The sequence below is a fragment of the Myotis myotis genome, unplaced genomic scaffold (assembly GCF_014108235.1).
Source record: "Myotis myotis isolate mMyoMyo1 unplaced genomic scaffold, mMyoMyo1.p scaffold_m19_p_3, whole genome shotgun sequence".
In the NCBI taxonomy this organism is placed as follows: domain Eukaryota; kingdom Metazoa; phylum Chordata; class Mammalia; order Chiroptera; family Vespertilionidae; genus Myotis; species Myotis myotis.
In genome coordinates this window covers 25,842,493-25,860,116 of record NW_023416335.1, presented here as the reverse complement: position 1 = coordinate 25,860,116, position 17,624 = coordinate 25,842,493, and the positions used below count along the sequence as shown (strand labels likewise).

Genomic DNA, 17,624 nt, shown 5'->3' with positions numbered 1-17,624 from the left:
TCATTCTTCCCACCACCCCACACCAGCTCTTCCTTCAAGCCAGCACCTTGTTGAAAGGCATCTCCATCCGCCCAGCGGCACTAGGCAGAAACCACCCTCAGTCCCCCTTCCCTCCTTCCACACCCCTCAGTTGCCCAGGGCCGCACCTCCGGCCCTGCAGTGTCTGCTCCCTGTCCCGCCTCAGCCCCATCCTCATCACCAGGCACTTGCATTCCTCTCTGCAGCAACACAGGTGGTTTAACCCCGCTGTCCACTCCTCCTCTCTCAGTGACCGAACTCCCAATCTCCAGCTGGGCCGGTGGCAACCCAGAATAAGGATGACATTTCCCGCACGTCCCTTGCAGCTAACTGTGGCCATGGCACCACGGCATAAACGAGGAGCTGTAACTGAAAGTGCTCTGCGGTGATTCCTCCAAAAATATCCTTAAATTACCACAGCACAAGCCCCTTTGCCCTTCGTAACCTCCTCTTCCTCCTTCCTGCTCTTAGGAGGAAGGGATTTGTTGTTGTTTTGTTAATCCTCATCTGAGGGTTTTTGTTTGTTTTTTTTTAAGAGAGAGAGAGTGGAAGAGACACAGAGAGAGAAACACTGATGTGAAACACATCGATTGGTTTGCCTCCGGCACGTGCCCAACAGGACCGGGATAGAGCCTGCCACCAAGGTACATGCTGTGCCTTTGACTGGAATCGAACCCAAGACTCTTCGGTCTGCAGGCTGACACTCTAATCACTGAGCAAAACCAGCCCTGGCTTTCCTGCTCTCAGAAATTCGGCTGGAGCTCAAGCAAGCACAAGACGAGATGAGAAATGTTCCAAGGCAGGCAGACCAACCAGCCCAAAGGAGTCAGGACCACCAGCCCAGTTCGGAATCATCTGGATTCCTCTCATGGAAGAGAAGAGAAAACTTTTGTTTAAGTCACTGACGTGTGTGTGTGTGTGTGTGTACCTTCCTAACGAGGCACAGTGCCTCCAATCTCACCTTTCCTTAACTGCAACCCAATCTCTACAGTTTCCAGACCGATTTCCTAAATCCCAAATGCAGAGCCAATTCATTATTTTTTTAAATCAGTAAAATGCACACTCCTTAGCACGGCACACAGGTCTGCACCCTGGTCCTTGCCTGGCGGGAGCCTTCTCCCTGGCGCCTCCTGTTGACACCAGCTGCTCAGAACAGTATTATTCACAGCACTGTCTGCACCTGTTTCTTCCCAGCACCCAGCACCTTACCCTAAAAAGGCTGCTCGGCAATCGCTCTTCCAGAAGCCCTCCCTCCTGGGGAACTTAGGTGTGCCTTCCGTAGCCTCCCAAAGCTCCCCGTCCTCGCCTCTACCGCAGGCAACACACTGTGCTGTGATCCTCACATTCCGTGTCCGTTTCCCCAACCAGAGTGCATGCTTTCTCTCTCCATCTCCAGCCTGGAGCCACTGATCTTCCTGCCTCCCGCGAAGGTAAACACCCTCAGGAGTGCCTTCGCTTGTATTGAAGGAAGCTTTTGGCATCTGATACCTGACACAAATGAAAACCCAGGCTCTTGATTCTTTGCCCAGGCCTGTCTCCAGCACATCAGCATTTCCCCAGCTGTATTCCAATAACATCCCTTCAGGGAATGTTAATAATGTTAATAACATGTGGGCTTACAGCCACCCCAGATAACTCCCAGTTCCACTAACCTGTCAAACTCCCCCCACCCTCCCGTACCCCACCCCCACCCTCCTGGGCATCCTCAACTTCAGCCTCAGGTTCCCACCATTCCTCCTTTAGACCCCGTGCCAGCGCCTATCTGGGGAGGACTCCCCACTCCCCCAACACTTTTAATAATCCCCTAAAATCTGGCTGAACATGACCTTAACTCACCAGTTTCTACAATCTCCTTTCTAAAACTAGGTTTTACCTCTCAAAAATTTTTAGCACTTTTCTCTTTCTTCATGATTTTCAAAGACGACCTGGCGTGGATCTGTACCTCACCTGGAAACGTGCTCAGCTCCTTAGGACGTAGCCCCTCAGCGTTCACATTCATGTGACGGGAGCAAGACGAGCTCTTCTTGGGCGTCAGGCTCTCGGCAGCGTCTGCTCTACCATTTCCCACCAGACCGCCGCTCTCGGGGAAGGGCAAACCCAGCCAAACCAGAGTTCTGAATCTGCACTGTGTCTCGGAAAACCCTTAGCATGGCCTCGCCCACCCCAGGAAGGAGCCTGGCCTCTCCTGGCTCTGGGTCTCTGTGGGACACCACGTGCTGCCGCACCCACCCTGAGGAGCAGGGCTGACTGCTCACCGTGCTGTCCAAGAGCCCCCTGGGAGAATCATCCGGGAGCTCATTACAGTAGATTTTTGGGTTACTGCAGGGAGGTTCAAGAATCCGATTGTTTTTTCAGCTTTACTGAGGTCTGACAAATAAAATTGTAAAATTTTACGTGTACAAGGCGATGATTTGATATACACACACATTGTGAAAGGAAGAATCCAAATGTTAAATGAGCATCCCCAGCGGTGTCAGTACAAGCACTGCTAGGAGTTGGGGCAGGACTGGAGCCACCAGAATCCCCAGACACAGCCCCCCGCAGCCTGAAGCACTGCCTCCATCCACCCGAGTGTGCACCACCAAGTGTGTCACTTCCTCAGTGTGCCATGAAATGGAAAGGGTCGCAGACTCCCTAGAATTTCCTAGAGAACGGCTCAATCCGGGAGGCTCACAGCATCATTTTCAAATCTTCCCCAAGTCAATCTAATGTGTTTAAAATATCAATCTCAACTCTGTAAGAGCAAAAATACCTTTTTATAACAATATTTTGCAACACCTCCTTTATTATTCTAAGTGAACTTCATAAAAGCATAACCTGCCTAAATACAGAATTCAAAACAATCAATATAATGATTTATTAAACATGATACTTCAGTGGTTTACTAAATGTAATACAAAAAAATAAAAGTAAAATGATTTCCGTAGTTAAATGCTCAGGTCAGTCACATACTTGCTTGTACCTAAACACAGAGTCACCTGAGAGCCAGGCTCAAGTCTACACTGGCCCAGGTGTGTTGAGTTGACTCAATAGCAGGAGCATTGCCTTGTGATATCTGGAAATGGTAACAATTTTTAGTAAATTTCCAAACACAACAAAGTACAGTAGTCCCAACTTATCAGCGGTGTCACCTTCCATGGTTTTAGTTACTTTCAGACAACCACGATCTGAAAATACTAAATGGAAAGTTCCAGAAATAAACAATTCAAAAGTTTTAAATGTGCACTGTTCTGAGCAGCATGAGGAAACCTGGCTCTGTCCTGCTCCATTCTGCCTGGGAGGTGAATCATTTCTTTACCCAGCGCGCCCATGCCCTATACTCTGCCTCCCAGCTAGTCACGCAGTAGCCGTCTCGGTTATCAGATCAACTGTCAAGGGATCACAGTGCTTGTGTGTAACTTACTTTATGTTTCATTCACCTACTTTATCATCTCATCGCATCACAAGGCAATGAAGGGTGAGTCCGTACAATAAGATATTTTAAGAGAAATCACGTTCACATAACTTTCAATACACTATACTGTTACAATGTTCTATTTTATTATTAGTGATTGTTGTTCATCTCCTTTAGAGTCTAATTTATACATGAAGGTTTCATAGGTATGCATGTACCCCTGTATAGGAAAAAAGCAGTATACTAGTATATAGGGTGCAGTACTACATGCGATTTCAGGCACCCTCTAGGGGTCAAAGGACGTATCCCCCATGGATAAGTGGGGGCAACTACAAAATCTTCCCTTGACTCACATGGCAGTTATAGCCCTTGAAAATTCACTGATATTTAAAACCATGCAAAAAAAAGTTTATATAGCCCAACTCCAGATCACTGGGAACATGTGTTTCCCGACATGGATGTCCAACTGGACATTCAAAGACGAGTAGCACATGAAATAACCCTCCCTTGAGCTGCACCCTCCATGCACTACAAGATGCCTAGCAGCCCTGGCCTTACCCACTTAAGGCCAGTAGCCAACACTCACCCCCAGTTATTGTGACAATTAAAAACATCCCCACAAGTATCTAAACCGCTGTTTTAAAACAACCATTCAACCCCCCCCCCAGCCCCCCAAGCAATCAGAATAGAGGCTGCAATAGTACTTTAACCCTGTGCAACCTTACATTATAGCAACCCCAGAATCTCTGCCTGATCCCCTATACATTTTCCAAAGCAAATATTTGCGTGAATGTGAGCATAACAGAAAGTTCTGGTGAAATTCCACATGAATGCACAACCATCACAGACATGAGAAACCTTCTTCACAGATTCCTGAAAAACTAATGCGTGCTATTTCTTTTACAATCAACTCGCATTTTCCTAATGGCAGTACAGTTCAGGTTCAGAGATGTCCTCTCACTTAAATGTCTGCTGTTCAATTAGCCATGGTACCTAAGCACTTTAGCGTTGAATGTCAGTAGTTCAAAGAATTCCATAATGAGTCTTTTCAGTGTTAAGATGGTTTATAAATAGCTCAAGTAATTACTTTTAAATACAGTTCTTAGGCCTGTGTGTCCATCATAATCACCACCTGGGGAGCTGCTTAAAAGCTGAGAGATGCCTGGGTCCCTTATCCCAAGATTTTTACTGCGCACAGAAGATGGGGCCCAAGAATCTTTATTCTTTTTCAAAGGTCTGCCAGTGCTTCTCTTGCTGGAAGGGATAGTTGCAGTTTTGTGGCTCCTGCACATTATACCATTTGGATGCTCTTATTAAGACAAAGACGACAAACGGTTAGGTCTCTAAAGTCTTGGGAAAGCCCTGTGCATTAGCTCCACGCCATATCCACCTTTGGGTGCTATTCAGGGTTGAGAGCATGACTGTGAGGATCATGCCTGGAAACCAGACGAGGAGTGTAGTCATACGCTACTGTGACTTGAAGGCTGAGACCCAGAAGCCCAGGTGCCGACAGCCTCGGGGAGGTGACATAAATGTGAACCGGAGGCAACACAGGAGGGCTGCTGACTGGCAATTGGGGCGCCTGGGCTCTGACGGCACGGTTGCTGTTCAGCGCCAGTGATAATGCTCGCTCGGTGCTGCAGTCTCGGATTTTTCAACAGAAGCTTGAAATCAGGGATTTTAGGCGAAATCTCCCAATTTTGAAAAGTTAGCTCAATTTTTTCACAAAACATTGGCTATGCTAAATAAAACGTGAAAGATGACAGTATGTGACCTTTGCTGTACAAAATAAAAGGGAAAAGATACCTCCTGTCTAAAAATAAAAGGAAACTTAAGATGAGGTGGTTGATTTAAGGAACAATGAAGGAAGACACTGCTAAAAGCTTTACTTTGTAAAGCAGTTTGTACACCTGACAAGAAAACATTTTATTCAGGGACCCAAATTTATTCTAAAACATCCCAACAGCACCCAAAGAGTTATGTAAGTCGAGAAAAGACTAGCTCTACAATATAAACACACGAAGAGGGAAATCTTTAAAAACGAATCCTTAATGGCTACATGGGAATCTTTAAAAATGAATCCTTAAACTACATGAAAAAACTTGAACCACAATTACACTAGCGCTGCGTGTTTCTGAAGATAAAAACTCTCTATTCTAACACAGACGCGCTGTTCCAAAGCTGCGCCAGAGTTGATCTGATTCCACTCTCAAAAAAGTCAAACTCTGCTCCTCAGCTTTTCAATAGCTCCTAAAGAAAAAAAACTACAATGACGCTGGTTCAAAAAATAATGACTCTCCTAGCAAAAGTAAATGCTGTTCTGAACAGCCAGTAGGAATAAGCTTTGCATGCCCTCCAGACTGATGTCTGCAACGCTCCTCAGCTCTCTCAGCATATGAAACACCAGGCAGCCCGATGAGGCAGCTCAGTGTGCAAACATGCGGGCCAAGGTGGGCTATGGTGAAAGCACTGACTCCTTACAGCCACAGAGAAAGTTCACAGTCCCTTCCTGGCCCACTTTGCCAAATCAAAACAGACCACTAAAACTGCTGCCCATCCAGCAGGGTCTGTGGAGTAGCTAAGATAGCAGAGGACATCCGACCAATTTATTAAAGGCCAAGGAATGGTGAGCTAGTCTAATATATGCTTGTTTATTATGCTTTAAAGCCGTTTTTCTGCTTGCCAGAATGGGTAGGAAGGGGGCTGGAAAGTGGAAAGAAGAAGCAAACTAAAGAATATGTGGGCCCTCTCAGAGAAAGAATGTGCCAAAAAGAGATTTACTAAAGGAATAAGCATCAAATTATAAACCAACTTGCATCTGAGGTGGAGACAAGAAGAGAACTCAACAGAACATCCTGGAATTAGTGGATTTGCCATTGTTGCTTTGTACACGTGTGGTTTTCTACACCAACCCACATTTTTCCTAAAGCAATGACTCCTAGCTTCCTGGGTCCTCTGACCCTACTTAAATAGGGTTAAGCAGCAAAGCTACTTTTTTGCATCTTGCGCTCGAGGAATTCAGTCCACCCAAATGAGTAAGATGCTCTACATTTACCCAACATATCTATCTATCTATCTATCTATCACTAAGAATTATTCAGCTTGTTCCTCGCAGCATAAGCAAAAAGTAACTCAAATTGGATCACAGACCTAAATGTAAATTAGAACCATAAAACTTAGAAGAAACTATAGAAATACATCTTACTGACCTTGGATTAGGCAGTAATTTCTTCAGTATGTCACCAAAGCAATAAAAGAAGACATAAACTGAATGAGATCAAAATTAAAAACGTTTATGCTGCCAAAGATACTATCAAGGAAGTGAAGACAACCCACCCAATGGGAGAAAAATTTGCAAATAATCTATCTGATAAGGGATGTATATACAGAATATATAAGGAACTCTTACAACCCAATCATAGAAAGGCAAACCAATTAAAATCATAGAAAGGCAAAGCACAGCTCAAAGACACTTCTCTAAAGATATAAATAATCCGATGTAGGGAGCCGCTATAGGGTTAAGCCTCTGACTGTCCTGCTGACAAAGCCACAAACAATTCCCAATTTAGAGGGAGGGCACAGCCCTCTTAACATAATTAAGCTTGATCTTATGAGCTCCCTAGATCCTCTCTGGGTAGCTAATGGGCTGTGGGAGGTGCAGCAAGTGCTGCCAAAACAAGTGAAACTCACAAGAACACTGTAACTGTGGTGACCACTACCTTGTTTACCTCTGGCTATAAGATAAAGGCTCAGCTTGCCCTCTGGATCTCTCTCTGTGGCCTCAGCCAGGCACAGGAAGATCCACCTAGTAGACCCAGCTTATTCTCTTTGTCTTTTCTAAATCCTTTGCTGCCCTCCCTCAGGCTCACCAAACCCTTGGCTGCGCTGGCCTGGCACAATCCAGTAAGCACATGAAAAGATTCTCAAAACCATTAGTCATTCAGAAATTGCAAACAAAACTACAATGAGACACCACTTTGCATCCACTAGGATGGTTATAATAAAAATGATGAAAACAAGTGTTCGTGAGAATGTGGAGAAACAGGAACCCACACACACAGCTAGTGGGAAGGTACAATGGTATAGCCACTGTGGAAAACAATTTAGAAGTTTCTCAAAATCCTAACAATACAATCACCATATGGCCCAGCAATTGTTCCTATGAGCCAAAAAGTGGAAGCAACCAAATGTCCATCAAACGATGAATAAAATGTGGCCTGTTCAATTTTAATGGAATATTATTCCACAATTTCTTATTGTGGAATAATGTAGTGACACATGCTATAGCATGGATGAGAACAATGTAAGAAATGAAAAAACTGGTCACAAAAGACCACATACTATGATTCCATTTATATGAAATGTCCAGATTAAGCAAGTCCACAGGGCCAAACATACAGAAGTCTGCCTGGTGAAGGGAGAGGATGCAGAGTAACCGCTTGTGGGCGCAGTCTTTTCTTCTTGGGGTGATGAAATGCTCTAAAGTTAAGTGTGGTGATAGACCCACAACTCTGTGAACAGACTAAAAACCACTAAGTTTTATACCTAAAATGGTTTAGCTGTTTGTTATATAAATTTTATCCCAATAAAGCTATTTAAAACCTATCTCACTTCTGGTCATATATCTAAGGGAAATAAAATCAGTATATCAAAATGGTATCCACATCTTAGTGTTCATTGCAGCATTATTCACAACAGCTAAGACATGAACAGAACCAAAGTATTCATCAATAGATGAATGAATAAAGATGTGCTGTGTGCTCTGTGTGTGTGTGTTTGTGTGTAATTGATTATTATTCATCTGCAAGAAAAAAGAAAATCCTACCATTTGCAACAGCACTGATGGACCTTGAGGACATTATGCTAAGTAAGGTAAGTGAGACAGAGAAAGACAAATACCAAATGATCTCACTTATATGTGGAATCTAAGAAAGACAAACTCCTAGAAACAGAGTACACTAGTGGTTCCCAGGGTGGGGATGGGGAATGGGGAGATGTTGGTCCAGAGGTACAGACTTCAGCTATAAGATGAATAAGGTCTGGTGATATAAGTACAGCATGCTGACCATAGTTAACAAGACTGTATTATATACTTGAAATTTGCTAAGAGAGTAAATCTTAAATGTGCTCACGACAAAAAAAGGCAACCATGTGAGGTGATGGGTAGGCTAACTAACCTTAATGCAGTATTCATTTTATAATCTATACACATATCAAATCAGTACACCATACGCCTTAAACTTATACAATGTTATTTGTCAATTATAATAAAACTGAAGAGAAAAAGAATTATTCGGGCTTCTGGGTCACTACGGCAGTGGGACGCAAGTTTTCCTCCTCTCCTAAGTCCTACTAAAATGGCAACAACAAATTTCAAAAGAAAATAAATTCATCACCATGCTGACAAGAGGAGAAGCATTATTAAGCTTGAGACTTTCATGAGTTTGTCATACTAAAAGGGCTGGCACTATAACCACGGACAAAATAAAGCAGAAGCACAACCCAGACAGCCGCAGTCATCCTAACAGTGGAGACGCAGAGAAGCTAAAAGCCGAGAGTTGGCAGGTATCCATACCTGGAATGGGAAGAACAGATGTCAACTGTAATTAACTGAAGAATTATAAAGAATTATCTACAGAGCAGTGTCCCACATTGGCTCCCTCCACGCTCCCTCCCCTACCCAGAGGCTTGCTGGCATCAAGCACTTAGTCTGGGTATAATACAATAGGCAGCCACCCACTGCCCCTATGCCAGTCTGCACAGCATACCTGGCCTCACCGAGAGTCTGCTCAGCCTCCTCTATACAGGGAAGAAGCCTGCTGGGGACACTCGCCACACATACAGAGAAACCCCAGCTGTCTATATTTGGGAACTCAGTTTTTCATTCATGCATATGAATAGAAAAACAAACTCCCACAGACATTTGAGAAAAAATAGTGGCTTTCAAGAGAAGTCCCAAGACTTAATGAAACAGAACTGACCCTGGATGAAGCAAAAATTCCAGAAACAGAAAGTAATCTTGGAAAACAAATTCTAATTAATTCCTTAGAGAGATTCAAGATTGTAATCTATAATAATAAAAGCATAATATGCAAATCGACTGAACGGCCAAACAGCAGAAAGACCGTCCAGACGACCACTCTATGACACGCACTGGGGCCAGGCCAGCCAAGGCAGGTGCGATGCGATTGGGGAGGGAGGATGGAAGAGGGATGGGCCCCCCGCCATCGCCCCACGATCACCCCGCAGAGAGAGGCCCAGGGCAATTAACCAAAGGGGAAGGGGGGGTGGCAGCAGACACAGGCAGCACCAGGCGGGTGCAGGTGGGGGGGTGGGGCCAGCTGCCAGCAGCCGAGGGAAGCCCAGATCCCAGGTGCCAGCAGCCAAAGGGAAACCCGGGTACCAGCAGCCAGAGGGAAGCCCGGGTGCTGGCAGCAAGGGGAAGGAAGGCCTACCTTTGCATGAATTTCATGCATTGGGCCTCTAGTGACTCCATAAAAGAACAGACTGAATGAAAACTGAGTGATCAGAGAATAGGAAAGAGCTCTTGAAACTGTAAATATAATTATCAAAATAAAAATGTTACTAGAAAAAAGGTGAAAAATTAAGAGGCATCTAAGATTAATCCAATCCAGGGGTACCAACATCCATCTAGTAGTAATTTCAGAAGTAAAAACCATAAAAGAGCGGGGGGGGGGGGATAAAAATGTAATAGAACAAATGTTTCTAGATGTCACATCTCCTGACATGCCAGAGGGCTGGGTACGAACACCCTTCAAAGGGTCTAGACAGAAGGAGCCGATCACACAAGCCTCAGTCCAGTGGATGCCTACGGAGAGCGAAATGATGCTTCCGAATTTTGAAGGGAAATGAGCTGAACCTAGGCGCAATGAAGCATCAAAACAAAATAGTCATATTCACACATTCAAAGTTTTAAGGATGTTATCCATCTCAGAATCTCTCCGCAAGTATTCCTAAAGGATATACTCCAGAAAAAAGAAAAGGACCCCAAGAATGTGGCATGGAATCCAAGCAGTACATCTAATCAAGAATGCAATGAAGAATGTTGTCAAAGTCGAAGGAGAACAGCTGTATAAACGCCTAGAAGACTTAGGACACAATTCAGAACAAACTGTCAGAAGTTCCTAAAAAGAATGTCTTCAAGATGAAAATGAAGGGGCAGTTACAAATAATACCGTCACACCTGGTGAGGAAGGGAAGCGCTAACAGCCAAGCAGTGCGCTGTGCGGTAAGCACGTGCTGCCCTCCCCTTACTCCTCCTCTCTGCTCTGGGGGCTGTGCCATCCCTTGAGCAGCAGACGTTAAGGACATGCTTTCTTCCCTGCGGTTCCAACTAGACTACTTGGATGCCGCATTCTGTATATTCTGTACATGTTGGTGCTTTAAAAAATTTTTTTTGCATCAACCTGAAGAGAAAGCACAAAATGATTTTGTTACAGTTTCAGGACAGAATGTAAAACTAAAGGTAAGACGGATGGAGGCTTAACATGGGGCAGGAAAGCTGGAGGGGCGTGCAGAGCCACTGCAGTCTCCGTTTACATGAGAATGTCCTGAGTGACTCTTAGAACCAAGGGTTTCAGGAATAGGTTCAAATATTCATACTTAAAAACCATAAATATAACTAAGGAAAATTAAAATACAGCTTTTGGTATGTGGGAGTAGATAGAATATGTGAGCCAAATTCCCCCTTTGCCATATTACAGAATAGATGCTTTTTTAAATAGATAATAAATACAGATGTAAGTATATTATCTATGAGGCAACTACCAAAATAGCTTTAAAAACAAGAAAGGGAAGGAAGGAAGGAAGGAAGGAAGGGAGGGAGGGAGGGAGGGAGGGAGGGAGGGAGGAGGGAAGAAAGAAAGGAAGGGAGGGAGGGAGGGAGGGAGAGAGGGAGGGAGAAAAATGCAATAAGCAAAAGTCACTGCCACTGGGAAGGCTCCTGAGGTTGAGAGACTAAAGTGTGTGTCCCGGAGATGGGAAGCGGTGAAGCAGTGACTCGCTTTGGCCATGCACACTTTCAGTCAAACTTACATTTTTCAGATTATACACGAGTATTATTTTGGTAATAACAACTTCAAATTCGTATTTAACATAAAAAAAATGAATGCTTACATCTGGGGGACTAAAGGCTAATCCAGTGATGGTGAACCTTTTGAGCTCGGCGTGTCAGCATTTTGAAAAACCCTATCTTAACTCTGGTGCCGTGTCACATATAGAAATTTTTTGATATTTGCCACCATAGTAAAACAAAGACTTATATTTTTGATATTTGTTTTATATATTTAAATGCCATTTAACAAAGAAAAATCAACCAAAAAAATGAGTTCGCGTGTCACCTCTAACACACGTTCATAGGTTCGCCATCACTGGTCAGTCCCTTCCCCCCCAGTAAGTCGGGCACAGGTTAATAATTACTCGGTGCAGACGAGCGTGTGGGGAGGTGGGCGCTGAGGCACCGAAGAGTAAAGTCTGAACTGGCGCAATCTAGCTGTTAGGCAATTTGTTAAACAGGGATTTTAGTTTTGTTCAATGCTCTATCCCAAAGACCTAGAACAATGCCTGGCACAGAGCAACCCCTCATATATTTCCTGAATAATGAAGAAATGTGTGTGCACTTTGGGGTATGAAACACACCAATAAAAATCAGAAATAAATGCTACCAAAATGAGAACATATTGCTTGGAGTTATAGATGCTCTTTTTCCCCCTCCTCCTTCTCACTTTTCTACAGATAACATTTGATAAGCAGCGGGGGGGCGGGGGGGAAGCAGGGAGTTTCGGTCCCTACCAAATATAAACTCAATAATGTACACTTACCCCAACCATTTTTTTAAAATTTCACTATCCGTATTTTTCGTTTTCTGTACATTACATTTGGTTTTTGTTCAAATAGACATGTCTCTACTTCCTACTTTCCTCTTTAACCACAATGGTTTCTTTTCCCTCTTTTATCTTTTAAACAAACCAATTTTACCATTTCAGGACATTCTATTATCTCTAGTCCTTGGTTCTGTTTCTCTACTTGTAGTGCATGCTGACTCCTTCCATAGAATTCCCTTCCTTTTCATCGTTTATACCATTTACTGTGAGCTCACAGATCTCAGGGATTACTGATTTATTTATTCATAGGGGAGCCCTCTGTGTCCTGGGCTGTGAAAGGGTCCCTTTCACAGGGTGGTTTTGCACTGACTTTGGCACTAACTTGCAGGCTTTTACCCATCCAACACCAGTTTTGTGTCACTTTCTAGATTCACGTGAAGATACACTTGGACACTTGACCTCCACCCCACCTGTGCTGCAGGCTTGGGTTTCAATTCTACCTGAGTGACCCTCCCCCTGCCCTCGCCCCCCTCCCTCCCTGCCCTCACCCCCCAACTCTGTAAAACCATGGTGTCAACCCCCAGCCCCATCTCCTCCTCCCCTGGCCTCCACCATTTAAGCTATGTGCCCTCAGGCACATTCTTTAATATCCCTGAAGTTCACTTCCCTTATCTTTAAAATGTTTATGTATCAGTAGAGAACACGGGAGAGAGATTTTGTAAACTTCCCACTGTTCATGTAAGAAGTTAGCAGATTCCTCTCCTTAGCATCCACAGGCCTGTCACTCCCTCACACTTTGGTAAGTCACCTGTTGCCCCTACAAGCTGAGGAAGGGACAGTCTCACTCTTCTTCAGAGGCTCCCTCAAGCATTTCTTTCTTCTGGACTTTGACCAAAAGAGACCAACCGAGCCTGGCCACTGATGCTGCCTTAGGAAAACTTCAAAGAGCGTACCTTCCCACAATGAAGCCACCCGTGTATTCTACCTGAGTAGTTCAGAAAGCCATGCTGGCCATGAGTACAGCAATCAGAGAGGAGGGGTGTGGTCAGAGGCAAGTCGGAAGGCATTCTCACCTACCCCCTAACGAATACAGGCCTATGGTTAGCCCAGGTGAGGCTCCTACAGTCCCTCCTTTCCTCTCTGCAGTTCCAGGAATGTTCTAACAGCTGACTGGAAGGGAAGAGGTGAACCTACCACTGGCGACTCGTCACCTCCTCATTGAGTCACAGCACAACTGACGTCCCACTCAGCCCAGAGCCTCTCCACAATTGCCAACACTGCGCCAGCCCTGGAGAAGCTCGTGGAAGCTGTGGCCACCCCCAGGAAGCAGCAGAGAACAGACGCCAGAGAAGCATGGCCCCTCTTTCCTTGCACTGTACTGATGAACAGATAGTGAGAATTCAGATTTTAATTCCCAGCCACAGGACTCTTCCCACTATCCACATGTTCTCCCATACTCCATCCAACACCCTAAGTGGTGGTCACTGGTTCAAGATCCCTGCAATAAGCAACAGCTTGCAAATAATCTTGACTCGTTTTCCCTGGAACCTCCCACCTGCACCCAGGTGAAGTCCCTGCTCAGTGGCAAAGTCTAAGGCTCTCTTCCTAGAGCAGCGACACTTTCCCTGGGCCTACCTGGGGATCATGAGCCCAATGAGCTCACTGATCTCGGTGATGCCACCTGAGTATCACTGTCAGCATTTCTACTTCTCCAGTGGCTGTTCCTGGCGCACTAAGATAGTTCAAATCTACTTACTTAACCCACTTTTAAAAATCCTGTGTGTGAAGAGGTATGTCTACCAATCAAAGTCAAACAGAAGCACTGTCCTACTCTCCCTACTGCCTTTCCCGATGGTCTTCAAGTGGGAGCAGTGTTTTGCTGACCGATGAATGGTCTATATAAGTCAACTTCAAGAGTATTTTTTAAATGATAAAAATGTGCCATCATTTTTTTGTGATAGCAAAAGACTTTCCAAAATCAATAAAAACTTGCATCTTTTATCCTCTTATGGTAAGCAACAGCATCTGTTGCCCATTCCAATTTCCTGATCAATCCATCTTGATTTATCTATCTAATCCAGTACTTGGCACTTCCTTTTCGCATAACTGGGTAAAATGCAACTCCTTTACCCTGCCTTAGAAGGCCCTACAAGATTCTGCCCCTATCCTTTTTTATGTAATCCTCTCTGGAGGATATTTATTCCATTGATTTTTAGAGGGAGTGGAAGGGAAGGAGGAGGAGGAGAGAGAGAGAGAGAAACATCGATCTCTGAGAGACATATCAACTGGTTGCCTCCCACACGCACCCCGAAAGGGGCTGGGGATGGAGCCTGCAACTCAGGTACGTACATGCCCTTGACCAGGAATCAAACCCTGCCTAGACCTTTCGCTCTAACCAACAAGCCAAACTGGCCAGGGCTGCCCCTTTCTTAATGGTTATCTTTCTAAACTTATCTCTCACTGATATGCTTTACAAACCAATCAGGCTAGTTTCCTCCCTGTTCCTCAAACAATTTATGTTTTCTGCCACCACACCCTTCCTCATACCATGCCCTGTCCCAGAACTCTATCAGGATCCTAGTTATTAAGAACCAATTAACTTCCCCTCTTCCATGAGTCCTCACAAGCACAGCTGACAGTGAGCATCCCCTTCCTTCAGTCACTCTCAGACACATTTCCCACCGGCCAAACAATAAGCTAAAGCGCAGGAACTGCATCTTCTACTTTGTACCCTCACAGTGCCCAGCACATACGTGCTCATTCAGTATATCTGGTCAATAAATGCATGCACATATTCACACCTGCAGAATAACATCACACAAAACAAGCAATACCAACCATTTTTACCAGGGCAGATAAGGAATGGGGGTTTAAAATGTCATTTTGATTTGCCTCCGGTACACAGGGAAAACTATGCAAAACCTATGAGTAAAGAAGAACCAAACTCCACCCACCAGTAAGTCAGAGGATATGCAGACATTGGATTTACATAGCAAAGTAAAAATCATGTTTTATCCAAGTCAAAACAAGCTTTATCAGCACAAAATCACCATGTGGCATTCCAACTTAGGGCTATGTCAAGAAGGAATATTGGAGTGAGTCTAATCAGTCTCCCTGTCTGAGAAATGGTGAATAGATGACTAACTGCCCCAAACCGAAAGCCCCGAACAGTTAGGGATTTATGGTCCAAGATAAATAGCAAATCGGGACCTGTGATAAAACCTGAATGATTTTTTAAAATTAACTTAGCTGTTTTAAACTTTACTAACAGTCCCCAACTATTAAAATATCTAGTAGACATTCATTATTAAGGAAAAGGGATTATTAAATGGCCGTGTATACACTGCATTCTTGATATACCCAAATATTTTGGGGTCCACTATATAATCCCACCGAACATATATCAAATGTATTATTTGACTTTTTCAACTTAACAACAACTACATTAGCTCACATTCCTTGTCCACCCAAAACAGAAATCAGTCTCGGACAGTGAGGAAAGTCAGGTCTGTCCTTCTGAACGTCAACTTCAAAGGTCAGGGATATGATGATACTAGCAGGAGCCAACACTTTTATAGCAGTTACTACATGCAGAGTGTGGTTCTGAGAGCCTTATATATGTCAATTTACTTAATCCTCAAAAGAATTCTGAGACACGCTTCACTATAATCTTCCTTTCCAAGTAGAAAAATAAGCCACAAATACATCAGATAACTTACTCACGGTCACACATCCCATAAGTTACAAGGCCAGTTTCAAATTCCAGAAGTCTAGCTCCAGAGCCCAGGCTCCTAATCACACGCAATATCCCTTTCCTAATTCCCGAGACATGCTAACACCCCCTGATGTAGAATTCAGAAATGCAGGATGTGACCCTTGTAGTCTGTTCTAGGTGATTTCAAATGGGTGCTTGAAGCATTCACAGCTCCTGAGATTTTCCACCCTCTAGTTTAATCAGTGACTTGAAAGAGGAGGGAAGGGAAACACTTACTAGTATCTGGAGTTTTCTCTTCAGATTTGCCAAATAAAAATTCATATTTGGCCTTGGCAACACTCTGGGAATGTGCTGATGCATTGTTAACCCAAACAAACGTCTCTGCCTGCAAAATCAGAAAACAAAGGCGTAATTAAAATACATCCTAAAGCAAACCGACCAATAAGAAGTTGGTTAAGCAATGACTTGCTACAGTGCTACACAGCCACTAAACATGAAAAACACCCTGCCAGAAGTCAGAACGCAAGAGGATGACTACAAGATTACAACTATGTAAGAAAAGATAAACACATGAACGTGGATGAGGAAATTAAAAAGCATGAAAAGTTTGGCTTGATTGGAAGGCAGAATTATGGTAGAATTTTTTAAAATTAGGTTTACATTACTTTTTTTTCGATTAGACAACTGTTTTATTTTTAGACAATTCATTTTCCAAACAATTATCTTACCCACAGCCCAAAGCAGGAACATTTCTGCTATGTGTGGGATCTGCTAAAGTGCGCCAACAAAAAGGAGTCTTTCCCCAAAAAAGACCACATTGTTATTTAATCCAGAACCCCATTCAGCCAAACAAGGCATAGAAGTGCCCAGCATCCCATTCACTCTAACTGTTTTAAATTTGAGATTTGTTCCAGTGGCCTCTGGCATTCTTAAAAGTTGCTTATTTGAAAGAAACATTACACAGGTGACTGTGAAAGTAGTTCATGCCTGATTCTGAATTCCTACAATCTTCTTCCTCGTTGCTTTAGACAAATGACACAAAGCGGAAGGCCTCTCTTCTCTGGACTACGATTGATTAAAAATAAGTAATAAAGTAGAAATTTCAAAACATAAAGAAAGTTGACCTAGTCCACTCTGCTTCTTTCCCATCCAGACATAGCCCACACTGGTTTCTACCCTCTAATGAGACATGTTTACCATGTCTGTGCAGCAAATGACCATTCACTTTAGGAGAGGGGGATATGAAGAGTTTTATCAGCAACCAGGCAACTACTTCAAAGAGGGAAACTTATGACATCTGTTGTATCCTTTGTAGCAGAAATGATGTGACAGTAGTAAGAAGGCCCATGATTGGGCTGTGATGAACCCCTCACCCCACTGCAGGCTCAGTGGGCAGGCCTCTCTTTGTTCTTGTACACTGATATCAAAGGGCTAACTTGTACAATGTTGAGATTGGCAATTTCTTAAAATAGCTCTATAATCACTTAATGTTCATAATGTGTAAAATACATCTTTGGGGGGAAAAAAGGTGCACACTCCTTTTGGAGTTACATGCTTGATAATCACAGGTCTTTAATTACCCTTTCCCCAGTAGAGAAGAAATATTAAAATTTTGTGTTTAGGGAACTTCGGGCTGGTAAAAAGAGGAACTTGG

General features: G+C 43.8%; 1 protein-coding gene across 3 annotated transcripts in view; it reads right to left on the bottom strand.

Moving 5' to 3' along the window:
- Positions 1-17,624, bottom strand: part of PSD3 (pleckstrin and Sec7 domain containing 3) — a 430,527-nt gene that overhangs the window by 305,766 nt on the left and 107,137 nt on the right. For all 3 annotated transcript variants that reach the window (XM_036298486.1, XM_036298485.1, XM_036298487.1), the window contains exon 2: positions 16,247-16,355. In XM_036298486.1, coding sequence (XP_036154379.1) covers positions 16,247-16,355 — 109 coding nt within the window. The remainder of the gene's footprint in view (positions 1-16,246; positions 16,356-17,624) is intronic.